The 19,948-nt window shown below is 32.8% G+C and overlaps 6 protein-coding genes across 6 annotated transcripts; 3 read left to right on the forward strand and 3 right to left on the reverse strand.

The window, feature by feature from the left end:
• The first annotated feature begins 3 nt into the window (after window positions 1–3).
• Window positions 4–1,736, forward strand: MONOS_18577 (uncharacterized protein). The gene is made up of 4 exons (XM_067871608.1): window positions 4–79; window positions 169–238; window positions 310–806; window positions 877–1,736. Exons 1-4 carry the CDS (start codon window positions 65–67, stop codon window positions 1,639–1,641), a joined length of 1,347 nt encoding a protein of 448 aa, XP_067731810.1. The 5' UTR covers window positions 4–64; the 3' UTR covers window positions 1,642–1,736.
• Window positions 1,737–2,639: 903 nt separating this feature from the next.
• On the reverse strand, window positions 2,640–3,771 carry MONOS_18578 (uncharacterized protein). The gene is made up of 3 exons (XM_067871609.1): window positions 3,668–3,771; window positions 3,486–3,591; window positions 2,640–3,422 (listed from the first exon to the last, which is right to left on the reverse strand). The coding sequence occupies exons 2-3, from the start codon at window positions 3,553–3,555 to the stop codon at window positions 2,881–2,883; spliced, it is 612 nt and encodes a 203-aa protein (XP_067731811.1). The 5' UTR covers window positions 3,556–3,591; window positions 3,668–3,771; the 3' UTR covers window positions 2,640–2,880.
• A 657-nt stretch (window positions 3,772–4,428) lies between these two features.
• On the forward strand, window positions 4,429–4,930 carry MONOS_17234 (uncharacterized protein; the record flags this gene model as incomplete). Its single annotated transcript, XM_067870134.1, has 3 exons — window positions 4,429–4,487; window positions 4,602–4,698; window positions 4,850–4,930. 3 exons carry the CDS (start codon window positions 4,429–4,431, stop codon window positions 4,928–4,930), a joined length of 237 nt encoding a protein of 78 aa, XP_067731812.1.
• Window positions 4,931–6,451: 1,521 nt separating this feature from the next.
• On the reverse strand, window positions 6,452–6,865 carry MONOS_2736 (uncharacterized protein; the record flags this gene model as incomplete). The annotated part of the gene is made up of 1 exon (XM_067872679.1): window positions 6,452–6,865. The coding sequence occupies one exon, from the start codon at window positions 6,863–6,865 to the stop codon at window positions 6,452–6,454; it is 414 nt and encodes a 137-aa protein (XP_067731813.1).
• Window positions 6,866–10,150: 3,285 nt separating this feature from the next.
• MONOS_2737 (putative DSBA-like thioredoxin domain) lies at window positions 10,151–14,752 on the reverse strand (the record flags this gene model as incomplete). Its single annotated transcript, XM_067872680.1, has 8 exons — window positions 10,151–10,288; window positions 10,352–10,724; window positions 10,826–10,953; window positions 11,134–11,141; window positions 11,420–11,936; window positions 12,079–12,136; window positions 12,244–14,049; window positions 14,245–14,752. 8 exons carry the CDS (start codon window positions 14,750–14,752, stop codon window positions 10,216–10,218), a joined length of 3,471 nt encoding a protein of 1,156 aa, XP_067731814.1. The 3' UTR covers window positions 10,151–10,215.
• Window positions 14,753–16,432: 1,680 nt separating this feature from the next.
• MONOS_2738 (uncharacterized protein) lies at window positions 16,433–19,934 on the forward strand (the record flags this gene model as incomplete). Its single annotated transcript, XM_067872681.1, has 1 exon — window positions 16,433–19,934. One exon carries the CDS (start codon window positions 16,433–16,435, stop codon window positions 19,679–19,681), a length of 3,249 nt encoding a protein of 1,082 aa, XP_067731815.1. The 3' UTR covers window positions 19,682–19,934.
• Between the last annotated feature and the right edge of the window lie 14 nt (window positions 19,935–19,948).

Below are 19,948 nucleotides of genomic sequence, written 5' to 3' on the forward strand. Positions count from 1 at the left end.
ATTATAACATTCAACAATAATTTAGGCTTTGTTTCTTTTTGTTAATTCTTTCCAAAAAAATACCATGATCCAAAGAAATGTTTGAATGCTGAAATTTTAATGATTGTGCACCTTTTTCGTTTTTAAATTTTTTTCAAATTGGCTTGTTTTGTGTCTGTGTACTTGAAGAAAACGATGTGTTTTCTGGATGATGCAATGAAAAAAATGCAGGAGATGAATATAACAAAAAAGTTTCATGGTTTGCAAACGTTGATATTTTTGAATTTATGATTTCTGCTTCTTCTTCCTTTCTTTCATATTTCTTTGAAGTTTTGTTCGACGAACTGGGACATTGCTCCGAAATTGAACAGGAACAAAAAATCGAAGAAATGAGAAGAATGGTTGAGAAAATGAATGAAGATGAATTTCAATCCGTGATAACTACAAAAATGTTCAATGGAATTAACAAAATGGTTGAAGAAAAGAAATTGATAACAAAAAATTTAATTTTGTTGTTGAAGTGCATTGGTTGTCGCAAAATACTTATCAACATCTCAAGTCAAAGTTTTGATCATTCTTTTCTGTGCAAAAGAATTGTAAAGATGATTGTTGAAGAAGATGACAAGAAAGAAGAAAAAAATGAAAAACTTATTGTTGATTTATGTGAATGCTATTTTGTGTTGAATGCAAAGGCTTCTCCAGAGAAATTTTTTTCAACTTGTATCCCTTATCTTTTTAAAGTGGCTTCAAACAAAGAGGAAAATGAGAAGACACAAAAAGAAGTGGAAATAGTTTTATTGTCTTTAAGTCAGATCTATATGTGTTATGTTTGAAATTTTTTTACCTTTTTTTATTTTTCCAAGAAATTGATATTTCTTTTTCCTTTTATAAAAAAAGGACCTTGAAAAAGAATTGTATTTGAATGAAATCAAAGATATTATCCTATATCATCAAGAACACCACAACCTCACTCGAATTGCTTATCAATCTGCTTGGCATTTTTTAATAAGCCGAATATTCTTCAACGGATCTTTGGAAGATGTCATTGTGAATAAGTTGCATTTTATCGAAGATACAACAAAAGAACTGGAAGAACTTTCAAAATATATTGTTTGGAAGAGAGAAAAAGAAGAGGAACGAGGAAAAGAAGCAAAAGAACTTCTGATTTTGATGATGTGGCTTGAAACAATAAGGTCTTATTTTTTCTCGTGCAAAATTTGGAATGAAAAATATGTTGGTTTAATCAGCAGCATTGTTCAGGTGCTTCGGGCAACAAAAGATAATTATAGAAAATATTTCAACATGTGCCTTTGTTTATTGAGAAAAGCTGCGGAAAATGAAGCGGTGAAAGTTGAAGACTTGTTGAAAGGAGGAGCTGTTGATGTTGTTTTGGAAGAGATTCGGAGATCGAAAATGGATGACGAAATTGCATATTATTGCTTGGTTTTCTTTTTGAACATTGCCGAAAGACGGAAAGAGGAGGAGGAGAATAAAATGGAAGAAATGAAAAGAAAAGCAATGAAAATGGAGATATTTGAAAAGATGGAGGAAGGAGGATGCGAAGATACCATTACAAGTTTTCATAAAAAATTATATTTTCTTTACAGAAAATATTATGGTGGCTTATCGTTGAATATATGTGATTATTTTGTTAAAGTTTGAGAAAGTGAAATAATGCGAATTTTGAAACTCATTTTTTTTTTTTTCATCATTTCAAAATTCTTCAAAAAATTTAATTAATTTTTTTTCAAGGATTTCCCACATAACTTCAAAATTTCAGGATTTTGCAATAGGACGATTTTTCTTTTAATGTGCTCTAATAATCTCTTTCTTCCAATAGAAGCTTCTATCATATCTGATGACACAGTCTTTCAAAACACCTTTGCAAACATAAGAATCTTTTTCATCTTCTTCCTCTTTGTTCACAATTTTGCAAAAAAATATAATTTGGTTGGTATTTTAGAAAAAGTTAGAACCAAAAAAAAAAAAAAAAAGCAAATATGTATATTTTTTGTTGTTAAAGAAAAAAAAAATAAACAAATAAAGTGCTCAAACTCGTGTGATTCAAAAACAATAATTAAGATGATGGGGGAAAAAAGAGGCAAATGAATTATAGATAAACCATATAACCTGAATAATTCTGTTTAATCTCATATTCTTGAAAAGATGTGTTCTCCCTAGTCTGAATGAAACTGTTCAAACTGATGATGCAATTTTCATATCCTTCTTCTTCCAGCTTTTCAAATAATTCCTTTTTTGTTGATTTTCTTTTTGATTCTTTCATTTCATCTACTTCCTTTTCTTTCAATCTACTTGAAATCGAATGAAAAAATTTCAAGTTTTCATGTACTATTTCGTAATTCAAAGTTGATTGGTTTATTTCATTCAAAACAGCATCAATAACTTTGCCTTTCAAAAGCTCTTCAGCTTTTGCGAATTCACTTTCAGCTGCTTCTCGAAATAAGCAAATGCATTTTTCGCTTATTTCGTTGTGATCTTCCTTTGCCGCAAGAAGCACTTGAACAACACTTCCAAAAAGTCCAGCAAATTCTTCATTCCTAAGTTGGCATGAGGCCAAAAAATAGCAAATAACATCGAGCCATCTTCTAATAATAGGTAGTTCTTTCGCTTCTTTTTCCCTTTTTCCCTCTTCTTTTCTCTTCCAATCAACGCATTTCACCAGTTCTTTAAGTTCTCTAGTTGCTTCTCTCGCAAAATGCAGCTCATTCACAACAATTTCTTCTAATTCGAAATCATAATAATATCTGTCCATAAAAAATTCCCAAGCGGATTGATATGCAAGTCGTGTCAGATTCTGATGCGCATGGTGATATTTGATTATCTCCTCTATCTCATTCAAAAAGATTCCTTGCTCCATTTTCTATTTTTGAATGAAAATTTTTACGAAAAATAATTTTTGAAAAAATGTTCAAAATAAGAAAATAATATATCCGACTGCCAAATATTGCTCAAAGCCAGCAAGACCATTTCCACATCTTTTTGAGCTTCCTCGCTTTCCTCTTTGTTCAAAGCAGCTTTCAGAAGATAATAAATGCAAATTGAAAGCAATTCTGATGACAATAAGTTTTTCAGCGAAAGATAGGATTCGCAAAGTCCAACAAGAAGATTTTCGTTTTTCTCTTCTTTTTTCTTTTCTTCTTCAAGAATCATCCTCTCAAATCTTCTTCTCAATTCAGAATGATTAAAGCCACTGCTCCACATGTTTTTCAGCACATAGCAATATCCAACATACTTCGTCAGCAAAATTGAATTTTCTATCGTCAATTTGTTTTCTTCAATCATTTTGTCCATTTTGTTGAACAGCTCTGTTGTGAAAACATACAAGAATTCTTCTTTATTCATTCCATCAATTATTTCATTCATTTCACCGATTTTCTTTCTTTGTTCATCTTCATTGCAATGCTCTAGTAAAGAAAACAATTCTTCAATAAATTTATTAATTACCGAAAGCGCTAAACATTCAAAAAATAGAAAAATTCACAAACTTGAAAACTTGTCTGTAAGGGATAGCTCCTGAACATCATCATTGGATTTATCTTCATCACGTATTTCCATTCAGCTTGTTGTGTGTTTTGATCAATTTGTACAAAACTTCAAGTATAAAACAGAATAACAATAACAACAAATATTTGTGATAATTGATAAAATTAAATTATAATTGTCAAACTCAATTCCTTTGCCTTGTAAAAATCCGTGTTAAAAAATAAATCACAAAGAAGCCAACGGTACAGGTTATATTGATTCAAATACGAAAGAGTTTAATTTCTGTCTGATCGAACCAACAATAATTTATTCCAAGGATCAGGATTGAATTTCGATGAATAGTTGAACGAATTGAAAAATATCCCACATGTATGGAATTGAATATTTAAAAAAATCTGTTTCAACATTCAGAGTGGAACAAAGAAGGGGAAATTTTGTGCTTTTTTGAAGTTTACAAAAAAGTGACAAAAAAGCAACAATTTGCACATTAAACTGTGTATTTAAACATTATTGCAAATTAAAATCCAAACGTTTGAAGTTATTTTTTTGATGATTTCCTTTGGAGTTATTTGGAAGCTTTGAATCATCGAAATGATTTTTTCTGTTATTTCAAGGTGTTTGCGAGTTTCTGTGGATATCTCAAATTTAATGTGTTGAGAAAAGTTTTGAGATATCAGGATAATTTTGTTATTTGTTCGTTTCTTGAGTGGGTTATCCAGGCTGAAGGAAGATTGGGAGGGAATCAGGCTTTCAACAATTCGCAGTTTTTTTGATGATTGGGCAAATGATAATTGAACGCATAAGAGAATTTATCAAGGCAACAATGGACAGAATTGTTAATTGAGCATTGAAAGAGATTCTATTACAAAAGATTTTGAGGCTGAGAGAAGATGAACAAAGTCGAGATGGCGAAGAAAGATTAATGCAATATGCGGAACCACGCACATGCGGAATTTTGAATTCATTTCAACACATTTATCGTTTGATGGTGATTTCCACTTGATGTGTGTTTGTCTGTAAAGACGCTTGTTACGTTTTTTTTTTTTTTTTTTTTTTTTTTTTTGAAAAATCATCATTTTGGGTTGTTTTGATAATTGTTGTTGATTCGCCAATTTAAGCATGGATTTCGAGACAAATACAGAAATTATACGAGCGATACAGAAGCAGTCCGACAAGACAGAACAGGCAACAATAAAAATGTTTTATCAAATTGAGGTGTGTAATCCAATTTATAAACAATTTTTCTTTTTTTATAAAAATCAGACAGAAGGAAATCATTTAAAAATTTTTATAAATTACTCAAACTTTTTCGACAATGATAATTTCATGTTTTCTAATTTTTTTTTTCTCTTTTGGTGCGGAACAGATGTTATTTATCCTTCATTCAATTAAAGTAAATTGCTGGGAAGAAATGATAAAAGATAGGCTGTATAAGTCAAAGAGGTGAGAAGGTGAGCTTATTAAAAAAAAAGTATTGTATCATTTTGGAATTTGTTTTTAAATTGGTTTTCTTTTTTTCTTTTTCTTTAAAGGTTTACTGACATATTTTGCAGACATAAATAATTTTTCACTCAAAAGCTAATTCTGCATACAAATCCTCATCAACACTATTGGATCGTTCTCCAGTCACTTGCGAAGGCACTCACGTTCATTTTGCTTATTTCCCTTATCTTCTGGTGGCATCTGCTTTTGAAAGTATTTGTCTTGTTTCCTTCAAGAAGACAGTTTAGTCGCTGGAACATCGCTGAATGACATTTCGTCGATGTAGAACAGCATCTGAATGGAGAAAACTGTTATCAACAGAATGAAGATACTGCTGTAGTCAGCTTGGAATTCTGATGAACGTTTGAAGGGGAAGAGAGAGAATGGGAAGAAGGCGGAAGAGGAGGAAGAGGAAGATGAAGAAACAAGAGGAAGAAGAAGAAATAAGAAGAAGATAGAAGTAGAAGAAAGATGGAAGAGAAAGAAGAGAAGAAGGAAGGAAAAAGAAAAAGGGAAATGTTGGAAGATAATTATGATAACAATTGTGAAAAGAAGATTGAAGAAACAAATGATATTACTTCTCCATCATCATCATCAACCACGCCTTTTTCGTCTTCTTCATCTTCTTCACCTTCTTCAATTCTTCTTCGTTTTCACCTTCTTCACTTTCTTCTTCGTCATTATCTTCTTCTTCTCCTTTTCCAACTTTTTTGACGATTCCACCAATTTCGAATTGCATCAGACCATCGACCTTCTGATGCATTTAAGCTGGGCAATCAGTAGCTCCGTGAAATTGAACGAAAAATAACTTTCTTCACATTTCTTCCTCTCAACGACTGTTCACCAAATGCGCAGATAATTCTTCTTTTCATTCACGATTCTCATGATGAAATGCCATCTGTACAAAATCTGTCTTTTCATTCTATTTGTCTTTTTCTTCTTCAACACCTTCTTCGATGAACGACAAAAATGTTATAATTTTCTTCTGATGCAACTCCTATGGAATTCATCTCCAAGTCTCATCATCCATGTCAATTTGGAAACACAAAAAGAATTATTCATTCTATCACAGAATATCAGCCAGGCCTAACACAGCAAAGAAATGGGCAATTTTTATCTTTCAAAATAGGAGCAGTTGGTTCGCATTCAAAAGGGAGGACGATTTTTCCTTTTTCATTTGGGAAAGGAAACAAGTTCAGATGAAAAGAACAAATCATTGAAGCAATTCTTGAACGGAATAAATGATCATGATGATGTTCTTTGACAGATTTATTAACAGCTTGATTTTTCAACGGGATATGGAAGATGAACTGATGAAAGAAAGTGATTCCGAGGAAGGATATGCCCAAATGAAAATTCTATGAAACATCCGAGTTTACAGCAGACATGTGATGAAAATTTCATCAAATGCACAAATGAGATATTTTCTTCAATTTTGTGTGTCATCTCCACAACTTTCTTCGCTTTTCCCATGACAGGCATAAACCTACCAACAAATCAATTTATGAAAGGATTTCTGCATTATGATCTGCACCTTCTTCAGAAGCCCCGTCGCATTGTGCGCATTCTTGTAGGGAGTCTTTGCCAACTCGCAATACATTGCTTTGATGCCAAGATGTCCATCCACGCATTCGTTGTCAGCTGTATGCCCGTCAAAAAATATAAACAAATCGACATTCCAATCACCGAATGCCTCTGTTCTGTCATGCCCAACAGCCGAGTTGTCTTTCTGAGTGATGCTTGTCATGAAGGCAAACAAGGGCTCTTTCACAGAAGCAACAAGGGACTCACACACAAAATACACATCTCTTCCGACACTCGCCTTGTTTGCTGAAAACATCACATTTGCCATGGAAAAAGATGATTCCGACACTTCTGAATCATCCTTGTCCTCGACCATGAGAGCACCATCTCTTCCTCCAGAACTTGTATCCTCACTCACAGAGCAGCTGGAGAAGATGGTGTAACTCACTGAAAAGGAGTTGGCAGAGACGGATGAGGCGAATGAGATGCACCCGCCATCTGTTGCAGTTTGTTGGTGTTGTGGAGCTGAGTCGATGTTGGTGATGGTGCAGTTGGCGAGGGAGAGGGAGAGGGCAGGGGAGGTGGCAGAGGAGAGGACACAGCTGGCAGGGTTGGCTGTGGAGGTGATGTGAATGATGTTGGAGGAGTTGAGGGTGAGGGGGTTTGTGAGAGAGGCGAGGTGGAAGATGCTTTGACTGCTGAGGGTGAGTTTTGTGATTGCTGTGTGGTTGACGGTGAGAGAAAGCTAGCCTTGAAAAAAAGAAATGCAAATAATAAGAATGATGAGAAAGAAAAAAGAAAGAAAGCAATAATAGCAAAGCCAATAAATTCTATATGTATTTTTGGAGCGATTAAAGATGTATAATAAATAAAAGTGTGATAGAAAATATTTTGAGTATTACAGGGAAATGAAATGGAACTGGGGATAAATAAAGAAGGGGGAACATCGTCTGATACGGAAAATAGAGAGAGAAATGATATGATTGAATCATTTGTTCTAAACGTAATTCACCTGTCTGTTTTTATACACCCTTTTCCAAATGTTGTAAAGAGTCACAAAAGGAATTGAGTTTTATTAATACTGCATCAGTTGAATGAATCAAAGAATATATGTGGAGCAAATTTTTTCCAACTATGAAAAATACTGAAATTTGTTCCTTACTTTTTCTTTAAATATATCATCATAAATCTTCCATTACAATGCAAAAAATGCAGAATTATAAAAAAAATGAGAAAAATACTTGAAGACAACATGTTGAACAAAATTCTTAAAGTTAAATAATCCTCATAAAATGAGAAATTATAAATTCATAATAATAAATACTTCTTTGAAATAAAGAATCTTGTGTACAAAATATTTAATATTGCAAACGCACTTATTCTTCATTTTTGAACGAAAAAACTATTGTTCCTTTTTTTTTTTTTTTTTTTTTTTTTTTTTTTTTTTTTTTTTTACGAATTTTTTTGCTTCATAAATATTTTTCCATACAAATTTTTATTAAAAAATTTTTTATTAATTATTTCGTTTTTATAATTATTTTTTTTAATAAAAGAGAATGAAAGACAGGTTATGAAAAGATATGGGGCAAAATATTATGCTCTTTGAATTTTGTTCCACTTAATATTTTCTGAAATTTTTCTCAATTAAAGATTTTTTCTTTTTTTTTTTGCATTATTACGGTTGACATATAATGACATGATTGCAACCAAGCTTTTAAATAAATCTTGGTTTTTTTCAAATTTGCTCAAATTTTGCCCAATATTAGAATATGTTTGGATCAAACAGTTTTTTTTTTTATAAAAATCAAAAATATTGTGGCAATTGCTGAAATCCGTATTTTCCTTAAACATTCGTTTAATTTCAACGAAATCATGAACTTTATTAATGAACAAATTATTTTTTTGGAGAAATTGATATTTAAACTTATGAATGTTATCACTCATAATATTTTGAGATAATAAAGATAATATGAAATTTTTTTAATCAGTTGGTTGTTCCATTTTTTATTTATTAGTATTCTTATTGAATATCAAAAAAAGTTAACGAGTATCTTGATAAAAAAGTATTTTTTTTAAATCCATGGTTAGAACATTGAATCCACTTGGGTGATTATTTTTGAAATCATATCTTTTTTCGGGGTGTAAATTTTTCAAAGATTGATAGTTTACGAAAGAAAATACTAATTCAAAAGAGAAAAAGCATTATAATTTTTTTTTTTTAAACAAATGGTTTTTCCGAATCAAAGATTAATATGCATTCAATAAACCTTTTCACTTTTCAATGTTCATTAGATAATATTCAAGATCATTTTTTTTAACCGAAAATTTTGTTTGAGAAAATATGATTTCAAAAATAATAACCCATATCTTGAATACTATTCACATTTTTTATTTTGATTCTCACCATATGCGCACATCAATTTCATCAGTTAATTTTTTTTTCATCTCATCCAAAAATGCAATTGATATTGATAATCGTTTCACAATCCATTCATGAAGTGCAACTACAGAATTCGATAATTTTTCGATGAATTTCCAAGAGCGAACCGATTAGAGTTAACATCAACTCTTTCCACAGCAAGAGAATGATCGACAAAAATATCTCAAGATCAATTTTTTGATTATTATAGTATGCGAATTTTTGTTCAAGTGCGGGCTATTCACTTAAATATCAAATCTTTTGTTTTTGAATATTGTCCGTTTTATAATTTTGAATGACCTCATCAAATATTTGTGTGTTCCTTTTTCAGTTAACAAAGCCAACTTTTCATGGAAAATTGGATATAAATGTGTTTTTCTAGAATAACAAATTAAAATGAAATCTTTGCTAGACTATTTGATCGAAGGTGAATATTTTCGTATTCAAAAGTGATAGAAATTTTCATCTCCAGGAAATTCCATTTTCAATAATATGCCGCTGCTCTGATGAATAAAATGGGTATTAAATCAAAAACGAATTAAAAAATCGAAAATAATTGTTTCTTGAAAAAAGTGACAAAAATAAATTATTATCTCAACGATCTAATGAACAAAACACATAATTTTTTATAAACAAAGTTTTTTTGTCTTCACAACAAAGTCGTAAACACGACATTAATTTTCAATTTTGGATTGTTAAATTATCTCTGTTGATCATTTTCATGAAATAAATAAATCGCTAGTCATAATAAAGATTCTATTTTTCAATTCAATGAATAACTATTTCATTTTAAAAAATTCGAAATATTATCTAAGAAGAAGTTCCTCATTTTAATCACACATTGAAATCTCAAAAAAAACACCAGGAATTACTCTTCTATCAAAAAAAAAAATAAAAAATGAAAAAATGTTTCCAAGGTGAATTTACAAAAATGTTTGTGACAAAAACAAAAGGGTAAAATATCTTTTAAAAACACACATCAAAAACTTTCAAAAAACAACTGGCTTTTTTCCATTCAATTATTTTCCTTCACATATTCGTAATGAAAAAGATTATCATATTTTATCTTAGCATGTTTCTCAGAAAAACTTGTTGCACAAATGCACTGATGGCCGAGTGGTTAAGGCGACAGACTTGAAATCTGTTGGGTTTATCCCGCGTAGGTTCAAATCCTGCTCAGTGCGTTTTTTTGTATTTTTAAGTTTTAAGAAAAAATTTTAAACAGAAAAAAAATTTATTTCCCCAACAATTTCAATTATCACTTTTTCAATAATAACCAATGCAATTTTTAATGAATATTTTTAAGGTTATGTCGACAATGCCTTTTGAAATGTTTTAAAAAGTTTTTCAGGAGAGGCTGCTCCACTTATAACAAATTTTCTAATTAGAAAAAAAATGTTTAGTTTTTTTAATGATTCGGAAATTTCAAAAAGAATATCAAACTTATTGATTGTAAAATTAGGGACGCCATGGATATCTTTTTCTTGGGCCATTTGGATTGTTTGGCGTTCGTACTGCTTTCGATGATCTCTATCATTGAGCATTTCTCGAATATCCTCCTCTTTCAAGCCAATCTTAACTCCCTCCGAAATAATGTTATCATGCGACATAATATCCATTCTCTGAGAATAGTATCCTTTCATTAAAGCTGAATGGAGATCACAATGCGCTCTCCATCCAAGTTTTTCCAATGCTAGATCGCAAACACGATGTGCATCAACAGTGTTAGCAAATGTAGGGCAATAGTGCTTTATGTCTATTCCTTCTTCTTCAACTTCATCAGCCATTGAAGTGTACCAATAAGGATTTGACGATCCTAAAAGACCAAAGCATTCGGGGAAAAAAATCTAAAAACAAAATAATATTTTAATAATAAAATACCCCATTTATTTTTCATATGTTGCGCCCAGGGTATACCTCTTTCTGGAATGCTATAAAGCAAAAATGGATGCCAAATAACTTGATAATCAATATCGCTTGGTAGCTTTGCAAGAGCAGCATCAAGTCTCTGCCGTCCAACTTCGCACCATGGACAATTAAAATCACTTATAATATCAATAGTTAATCTTGGAACAGTCATTATTCAACAAAAAAATGAAGTCTATTGATCAATATCCATAAAATAATTTGTGGAATCAGTGGCATTCATTCCACATCAATCAAGCACAAAAATATTCGCTAATAGATGACTTTGTTGCCAAAATCATTTATTTCAATTGTCCAACCAACCAACCTATCAATCAATCAAAAAAAAAAATTCGAATTTTAACTTTTCAAATACTTTGTTTTCAAAAAAGAAAGAAATTTTCACATGAAAATAAATAAATAAATAAATTCTTTTAATTGTCGTTAAATGTGATATAACATTTAGAAATTTAAAAGCTAAAATCTTATTCAATAGAAACATTTACATAATTTGTTGAACTCTGTTTTTTTTTTTGTTTTTTGTTTTTTCATTTATTAACTTTTTTTATTGTAATTAATTAACACTTTAGCTGATTTCAAGCACACATCAAATGCCCAATCAGCTAACTTTTTATCTTGCCTTGCCATGAATATGAATTCATTCGGAAGATGATGGAATTCAATAGAATATGATGATGTTTCTTCAGAAGCCTTTGATGTCAGCTCCACAAAATCTATGCTGTCAAACTTAAGAGAAAGATCATTTTCATCATCCCTCAAAAATTCAATTCTTAAATCATTTGCATCTGGTGGAGGAGGAATTATCATATACGTGAGAAGAGATGATGGATGCAATGGATCGATGTTACCAAAGTCAGAGAGAGAAACCGAAGAAAAGAACTCAGAAAAGAAACGAGAAAGCTCCGATGTGCAACTTAAGGGCGGAGGAGGCAGTGAAAAATAAATCGACGAAAAAGTAGTTTTGAATGCAGAAATAAGAGTGTGGAGATGAGCTAGCAACAAAGTTGACGAAACTAGGGAAAGAACACAATGATTGTGTGAGTAGAGCATAATCCTGTGGATGAAATAGATGCCTGTGTAAAATACATCAAGGTATGGAATTCTGCCATTCGGAAATAACATGAGAGATATTAAACGATTACAAGAACAAAATGGAAAAGATTACAGAAGTCATTGAAAATTGTAAAAATAATGATAATTGAAGTTCACTTGAATAAATCTTGTAATTGAAGAAAAATGCAAACCTGGTGTAAGAAATAAGACTGTTAACAAATCCTTCAGCAATTGCAATTTCGCATAACCCTGTAAACATATTAATATTTTTATTAAATAAATAAATAAACAATAAAGTTGAAGGAGTTATTCAAAAAGATAGCAGTCAAATGAATGGATGAATAAGCTTGTCATACTCTCATCTGCAGTGATAATCTCGAAAAAGAAACGTAAATCTTTGACTGGGTTGAACGATAGAGATGAAAACGAGACGCATTGTCTGATGATTGCATTCCATTCAACACCCAAATTAAGTGTCACAGCTTCTTCTTCATCTTTTTCGATCTCTATACCACTTTCTGTTTGATCTGTTATTTGTGTGATTTCTCCATTTTCGCTTTTCAATGTGTTTGCAATTGTCGGATATGAGACAGAAGACAGCGTTTGTGAACCGCTCAATTTCAAAAGCTGGCGAATGCGTTCCTTTTCTGCAATGAAGTGATACAAATACTGTGAAACAAAAGAAATGTTCATGTAGATTGGAGTTGCCGTGGGGAAAGAAGGAAAGAATGAAAAAAAAGAAGCTGATGAAATGAACGGAGGATCTGTTTTCAAAAATACTGAAAATTTTGGCAGGACGGGTGTGTGATTGGCAAGGAGTGAAGTGGGATTCAGAAAATCAGATGTGAAAATATCATTGTAAGCAAAAGAATGTTCATTGAATGAAGGAGCCAGCCTTTGAGGTGACTCTGTTGAAGATGAAGTTGAGTCACTGGCAGGAACAGAAGGAGAGGAAGAAGGAGAAGAAGAAGAGAAGAAAGAAGGAGGATATTTTGAGTGCTGATCAGAAAAAGAAGAGATGCCCTTAACAGTTGCTGACAGAGGTTGTGGTGATGGCAACCCAGTTGCTTCTGACGTAAAAGGCAAAGAAGAAGAAGAAGAAGAGCTGAAGTGCAATTTCTTTGATATGAACGAAGTATTTTCATAATTTCTTTCAAAAATGCTTTGAAGCAAGCTTATAAGTAACTTGCTTTCTTGATCTGCACTTGTGGATCTCTCCGCGTCTTTCCATATACTCGTCTCAATTGCTTCACAAACAGAAGACGAATCGCATGAATAAGATGAAGCAAATTCTCTTTGAATGTATAATTTGAGTTCTTTGGTTAATAAAATCTTTCGTAGATGCTCGAAAATGAAACGAAAAATGCCAAGTTCTTGACGGGTGAATGACGACAAAGGCAATAAACCTTTTGTCGAATCCAAATTTATCGCTTTTGAAGAAGTGGAAGTCAATTTTCCTAGTGTTTTGTTTCGAAATGCTGCAAACTTGTTTATTCTTTGAAGCGAATGAGCAGCTAAAACAGATTCTGAATTGCGATATTTCATTTTGTCTTTCATCTCAAACATTTCCATTCTTCGGCTTGCTTCATATTCCTCGTCTCTCCAAAACAAACAATCGCTCAAACTGAATGGCTTTTCACCTCCTTCGCTATCGTTATCTTTTATTGTATAGTCATCATTTGCCTTTTCAGATTGCCGAAAAGAATTTTTGTTGAGTTCACTTTTGTTGTCAATTCGGCAAGTTCTCTTCTCTTCCGGTGCTTCCTTCAGCAACTCATCCAACTCAAACTCTGCTTTTCTTAAAAATTCTTCTTCACTTTCATTTTCTTCTTTGGAAAAGTCAAAATCATTCAGCGCATCTGCATCCTTTACCAAATAGTTCAGACATTTTTCCAAATCTTCAAATTTCTTTGACAATTGAAATTCTTCATCATCAGGTGAATTTTCTTCCAACCCATCTGTTTCTATTTTAGTTGCTTCTTTTTTCATCGTGTTCTTCGTTTCATCCTTTTTGCTTTGTAGCAACTCCAAAAGAGGACAAAGTTCATTTCTTAATAAACTCTCTTCTTTACTTTTTGCAGAGTACAGATCAGTCATTTCTTCGCTTTTTCTTCTATTTCTGCTTCCCTTTTCCACTTCCACTTCCTCTTTTTCAGCAATTCCTATAATTATAGAAAACAGATGTACTATTCGAGGTAGAATGCAATTGTAAATTTTCCTTTGAAGATGAGCAGTTAGTTCTATCTGAAGATAAAATAGTTTCAGAAATAAATAGCTGAGAAATGGAATAAAAGGAATAAATGTGGAGAGCACTGACTCAACAGTTCGCGGAATTCCGTTTTGGAGAGGAAGAAAACTGAACGGTATTTCGCCTGAAATAAAACGAGGGTCAAATAATTGATAAGTTGAATCGTCTGAAGAGAATGCATTTCCATCCGTTTTTGAGTCTCCGCTTCCATTTTCATCATCATTTTCTGTCGTATGTGATCTTTCCTTGTTTATCAGATTCGACATGCTGACATCTTCGTGACTGTGAATCAGCATCCTCTCAATTTCTTGCATTGATAAATTCAGAATTTCCAGAAGGCTGTTCAGTCGATTATGTGTATCATCATTACCTGACTCATCTTTCTCTTCTTCTTTTTTTCCCTGAAAAAGAGACACTTTCAGTGCACATGGCTCTCTTTCCAAGAGATCTATTGCTTTTTGTACAACATATGGAAGAAAAATATAAACGACAGTGTCGCAAAATAATGGAGCAGCCAAATCAATTTGAGCATTAACATTGAATGACACATCAGAATAATGCTCGGCGATCGCGCTGCAAAATGTCATATCCAATTTCTTAAGATATGCTCTTTCCATAAAAATGTCAAAAAGAAAAAAAAAAAAATCAAAATGTCAGAGGAGAATCATCAATCAATAAGAATAAAAAATATTTTCTTAAAAAAAAAAAAAAAAAAAAAGAATTGTTTGATAGCAACATAACAACAGGAACAAACAAGCAATAAAGCATATGTAATATAAAAGATGATGAGAGAGACAGAGACACACATTTGCAAATCTAATAATAATGGAATCAATTGGAAAGCGTGAAACATAGAACTTTTTCCTTGTACAACGTATTGAAAATAGAAAAGCAAAGTTTTGCGGAAAAAAGATAATTAATGAATAAATTTAAGTGGTAAAAGAACTATCATACGATATCCAGAACCAAAAAAATTTATGAAAATGCATTCTATAAAAGCCTCATTTATGTTATAAATGTGTTCCTTTAAAAATTTTATAACTGCATAAACAACAGGTATAAATTCAACTGGAATTTGTTGTCGGCCTGCCAATAGACAATGCCCCAAAACATGGGGTTCACATGATCCAGTTTCCATCTTTTTTATATTCTCTAATAATGTTGAGGAAATGCCACTTTCTTGATAAAGAGCTGGAATAAATAAATTTGAGCCAGCTTCAATTTCTAGTAAATCAATTAAATTGCTTAATATGTTCACCAAAGTTGTTTTCGTGAATTCATCAGAATGCGCTTCTAAAATTTCGGAAAACATCAATAAATAGCCTGAACGTCTTGCATCCGCAAAACTTGCCGAAGAATAGATATTACGCTCACTCAGTGCTAGTATACTTTTTGTTTTAATTCTATCGCTTCCTGTAAGAATGAACTTTAAAAGCTTAAGCGGAATTCGATGCTCCAACAATTTGTGCCAATATTTTCCATTTTGAAAAAGGATGAAAAAAAGATCCAAGCATTTGCTTAATATTTTCTCATTGGTTTTATCAAGCAACGGAACGATGTAAAATAGCAAGTCTCCCGCAAAAGCTCCGTCAAAGTCTTGAGAAGAAGAAAGGAATTTGATAAGAAGATTTAAGGCTTCAATGACAGTCTTTTCATTATCTGATCTGAATAAAAAAATATGAAATTTACAAAATAGCAAAAGCTCCATTAGCAAACTGAAGATGCCTCAGATGACGATTAAAAAAAAAGCTGGTTTCTTGATGTGATGATAGCAATAACATTGTATTTGCTAAAAAATTTATAAGCATTAATGTGTATTTTAAAGCGCATATGAAACAAATTATTAATGCAATATACATAAAGAAATATCCATTTTTAATTATTTCGTTTTTTGAAAAATTTTGTTACAACTTAATGATCACCAATTTTTAATATTTAAATTTCAATTTTCGATGACCTATTCTTCATTGGCAGATTTACTTCAAAAAAACTCGGGCATGATTATGCTTACACTTGTTTAAAAATTAACATTTAGTTTCTTTTTCACTTTTTTCCAAGGTTCAATTGATATTTCAATTTTAACAACTTGGATGCACTCTGTGCTTGAAATTCTTTTAGACATGCACTCAAAAAAGGAATGCTTTCAAGCTCTTCACCCAAAAAATATTTTTATATCGAGTTCTGGTTCAGTTAAGCTTGATGTTCGAGAAAAAATATGTTTACCATATTATTCGCCAGAAATAATATTAGATCTCGAAAACAATAAATCTACAATTACTTTTACAGCTAAAAATGATATGTGGGCCTTCGGCTCCATATTTTTTGAATCTGCTCTTGGATACTCAACATTATCTGCTCATTCGTTTAAAGATTTTTTAAGGGAGCAATTTGCTCGGTTCAGAAATCCAAAGCGTTCTGATTTAAAGTATCTAACAGACAGAGTTTTTAATTCTCTACCATTTTATCAGTCAGACATTGTTCCACCTTCGTACGAAGTTTTTGATCCAAATAACGCTATAAATGTGAAGAAGCACACTGGAATTCTTTCAAGTCTACCAAACGACTTTGCTCCTCTTTTCTGTAGCCTAATTCAAAGGACGCTGGATTTTAATCCTGAGACTCGTATTACTGCAGAACAGTGCATCGAATTACCAATCTTCAAACAAATAAAAAGAAAGAGTCAAATGTCTTTTTTATCAAAACAATTCTCTCATCAAAATATTCTTCCCACTTCTTCGGCATCATCAAAGCGTTTTTTGAGTGATCATTCACGTTCTTCTGTGGACTCTCTTCAGCCAACTACTGAATATTCGTTTCATAAATTGATACTCGATAATGATGAAGAAAAGAAAAGAAAATTTGAAATAAATGAACTTTTAAGTCTGAGCGAAGCGAGTGCAGCTGCGAGCAAAAGAAATATTGCGGAAGGTGCTGATTTGAAAAGAAAAGAAATGCCAAGTGCTTCTTCAACGAACATCACTCTTGTCCCTTCAATTACTCCTCGCTATATTGTCCCTTCACAAAAGCAGAACTTTCTGGTCAGACAGAAGCAGGCAACTCAACAGCCTGCGCCTTCTAATTTGAGCACCTGCAATTTTGATTCCCCATCTGTTCCGCTTCAACGTCAGCACTCTCATTTTTCGTTCCCTCCAGCAGCAGCCATTTCTTCAGATTCTTCTCAGACTCCTCCTCATTCTCATCATTCCGACTTTTCTGCCACACAAAAGCAATCTCATTGTAATTTGCTTTCTTCAGGCGATAAAAGCTTTCCCTCGCTTTCGAAATCATTCGACTTCGCACCTCCATCAAAGCATGTTGCTGCAAACTCATCTTCTTCAATGCCGCCATTCCCAATTTCAGATAACAGTAACTCTTTATCTTCATCCTCTTCCTCTTCCATTTCTCCAACTTCATCTTTGAGACCTTCTTCTCCCTCCTCTCCTTTTCAATCTTCTCTTCCTTCTTCTTCTTCTTCCTCCTCTTCCTCTTTTCCTCTTCCTCTTCCACTGCCACTGCCTCTTCCTCTATCTTTTTCTGTCTCACCTTCTTATCTGTCTTCTTCTGCTTCTATTTCTTCTCATCCATCGCAGCCTCTCACTCTCCTCACACACGAAGTGGTCAAAGAAGAAGGAAATGGATTTGTCCGAACAATAACACGACAAACATATCAAGTTCAGAGAGAAGAGAAGACGGAACAAAAGAAAAAGAAGAGGAGAAAGAAGAAGAATGCATATGACAACGACAGTTCGAATAACGATGAAGCAAAGCCAATTGAATCTGTTGATAGAAAAGATGACGTGCCTTCAGTTGAGTCAAGTGGAAGTATGGTCACTTCAACAGAAAGGAAAAAAGGAGAAGCAGAAAACGAAGATGATGGCAGAAAAGGAAAAGAAAATGAAATGAACAGCAATCCTTGTGAAGACAATCAGAAATTAGAAGATAAAAAATTGAAGGAAGAGAATGAAGATGTTTGTGATTCCGAACAAAAAGAGCAGAAAGAAGAAGAAGAGATAAAAGAGGAGAAAGAGGAGAAAGAGGAAAAAGAAGAAAAAGAATTTAAAGATGAAAAGGAACATGTTTGTGATTACGAACAAAAAGTCGAAAAAGAAGAATGTGCTGATAGTTTTGTGCATTCCGAGGCATTAACTGATCACCCGACACCATCTGAACATAATGAAGATGAAATTCCAATTGAAGCATCTGAAATGAGATGTGAAAGCGAAGACCAAAAATTAGATAATTTTGATCAAACAGAAGGGAAAGAAATGAGATATGGAGAAGAAGATGATGAATGCTGCTTAGATGCAGATGAATGCGAAGAGAACGAAATTAAACAGCAAGACAATCCTTCTTCTGATGCATTTTTTGATAAAAATGATATTTCAGAGAAAACAAAACCCGAAGCAAAAGATGAAGATACAAAAGATAAAGATGCAAAAGATGAAAAAGATACAGAAGAAAAAGAAAATGAAACAGAAAAAGAAAAAGAAGAAAAAGATAAAGTTGATGAAAGCGAACGAGAAGACTCGTCAGAAGACAGTTCAGATGGACAGAACGAAGACATCGAGCAAATCGAAGTGGTCGATGAATTTTATGACACGAATGTTCTGCCGGCAACTGTGCTGTCAGCGCTCAGCTCGTCTTCTCCACCCGTCTTTGTTGGAAACACACACCCTGCTTCTTCTTCTTCTTCTTCTCCTTCTCCTTCTCCTTCATCATTTTCATCATCATCATCATCATCTTCTTCTTCTTCTCATCCTTTTCCTTCTTCATCATCTTCATTGAACACTCCTCAAACTGCTCCATTGAATGCTCAATTGCCTCAGCCTCAATTTCCTTCTCCTTCTCCTTCTTTGTCTTCTCCTCGCCTTCCTTCAGATTCTTCAGTCTTCGTTTATCGGCCACTTCACTACAAAACATTTTCTCCTTCTGCTTCTGTTGCTTCCTCTTCTTCACATACACAGAAATTATCACCTTTCCTTTCGGAGTCTGAAGTGACAGAAACACATTTCATGCCAAAAATTGCTCTTGACTCGTCTTTGCCTCCTCACTTCCAGGCAAAACAAGAGCAGACTGCTTTCAGCACTCCCCATTCGTCTGCTTCCTCATCATTTCCTCAGCCTTATTTGTCTCAATCATCTTCCACTCCATCTCATTTTCCAAATGCCACTCCAACTTCTTCTCATTCTCTCAAACGTTCTTCTGCTGCTTACTCCCCTTCAGACTCTCCTCTTCCTTCTCCTGTCCCTCCTTCTCTGACAAAGCCATCGCCAAAAAACGAACACAACAAGAATTCTTCTTCTCATCATAATCCTCCGGCCTCTTTCTTGCTAACACCAACACACAACTCATCTGAATTTCCTGGTTCATCATCATCATCTCCATCATATTCTTCTTCTTCTTCTTCTTCTACAACTACTTCTTTATCATCTTCGTTATCATCCTCAATTCAGTCTCCATCAAATCTTCCTCCACATCGCTGTTCTTCTCAACAAACACCTGGACTGTTGAATGCTGTTTCTTTGATTCATTCTCCTTTTTCTTAAAATAACAACTAATTGTTTGAAAATATGACAGATATTAATTGTTTGTCTTTTTGTTTCATTGTTATAATAATTATTGTTTGTTTCTTTCTGTTTGAAGCACTGGAATATTTTTTGAAATGTGTTCAAATTTATTGCTTTGAATGAATTTTTTTATTTGTTTTTCAATTTTTGCAAAAAATTTTACTTTTGTTTAACACTTTGTTTCGATGAGAATTGTTTGAAATGAACAGTTTTTATCGAATCAATAATAAAATGAAAATGAATTGA

Source organism: Monocercomonoides exilis, assembly GCF_001643675.1.
Source record: "Monocercomonoides exilis strain PA203 chromosome Unknown scaffold10-1930038, whole genome shotgun sequence".
NCBI lineage: Eukaryota > Preaxostyla > Oxymonadida > Polymastigidae > Monocercomonoides > Monocercomonoides exilis.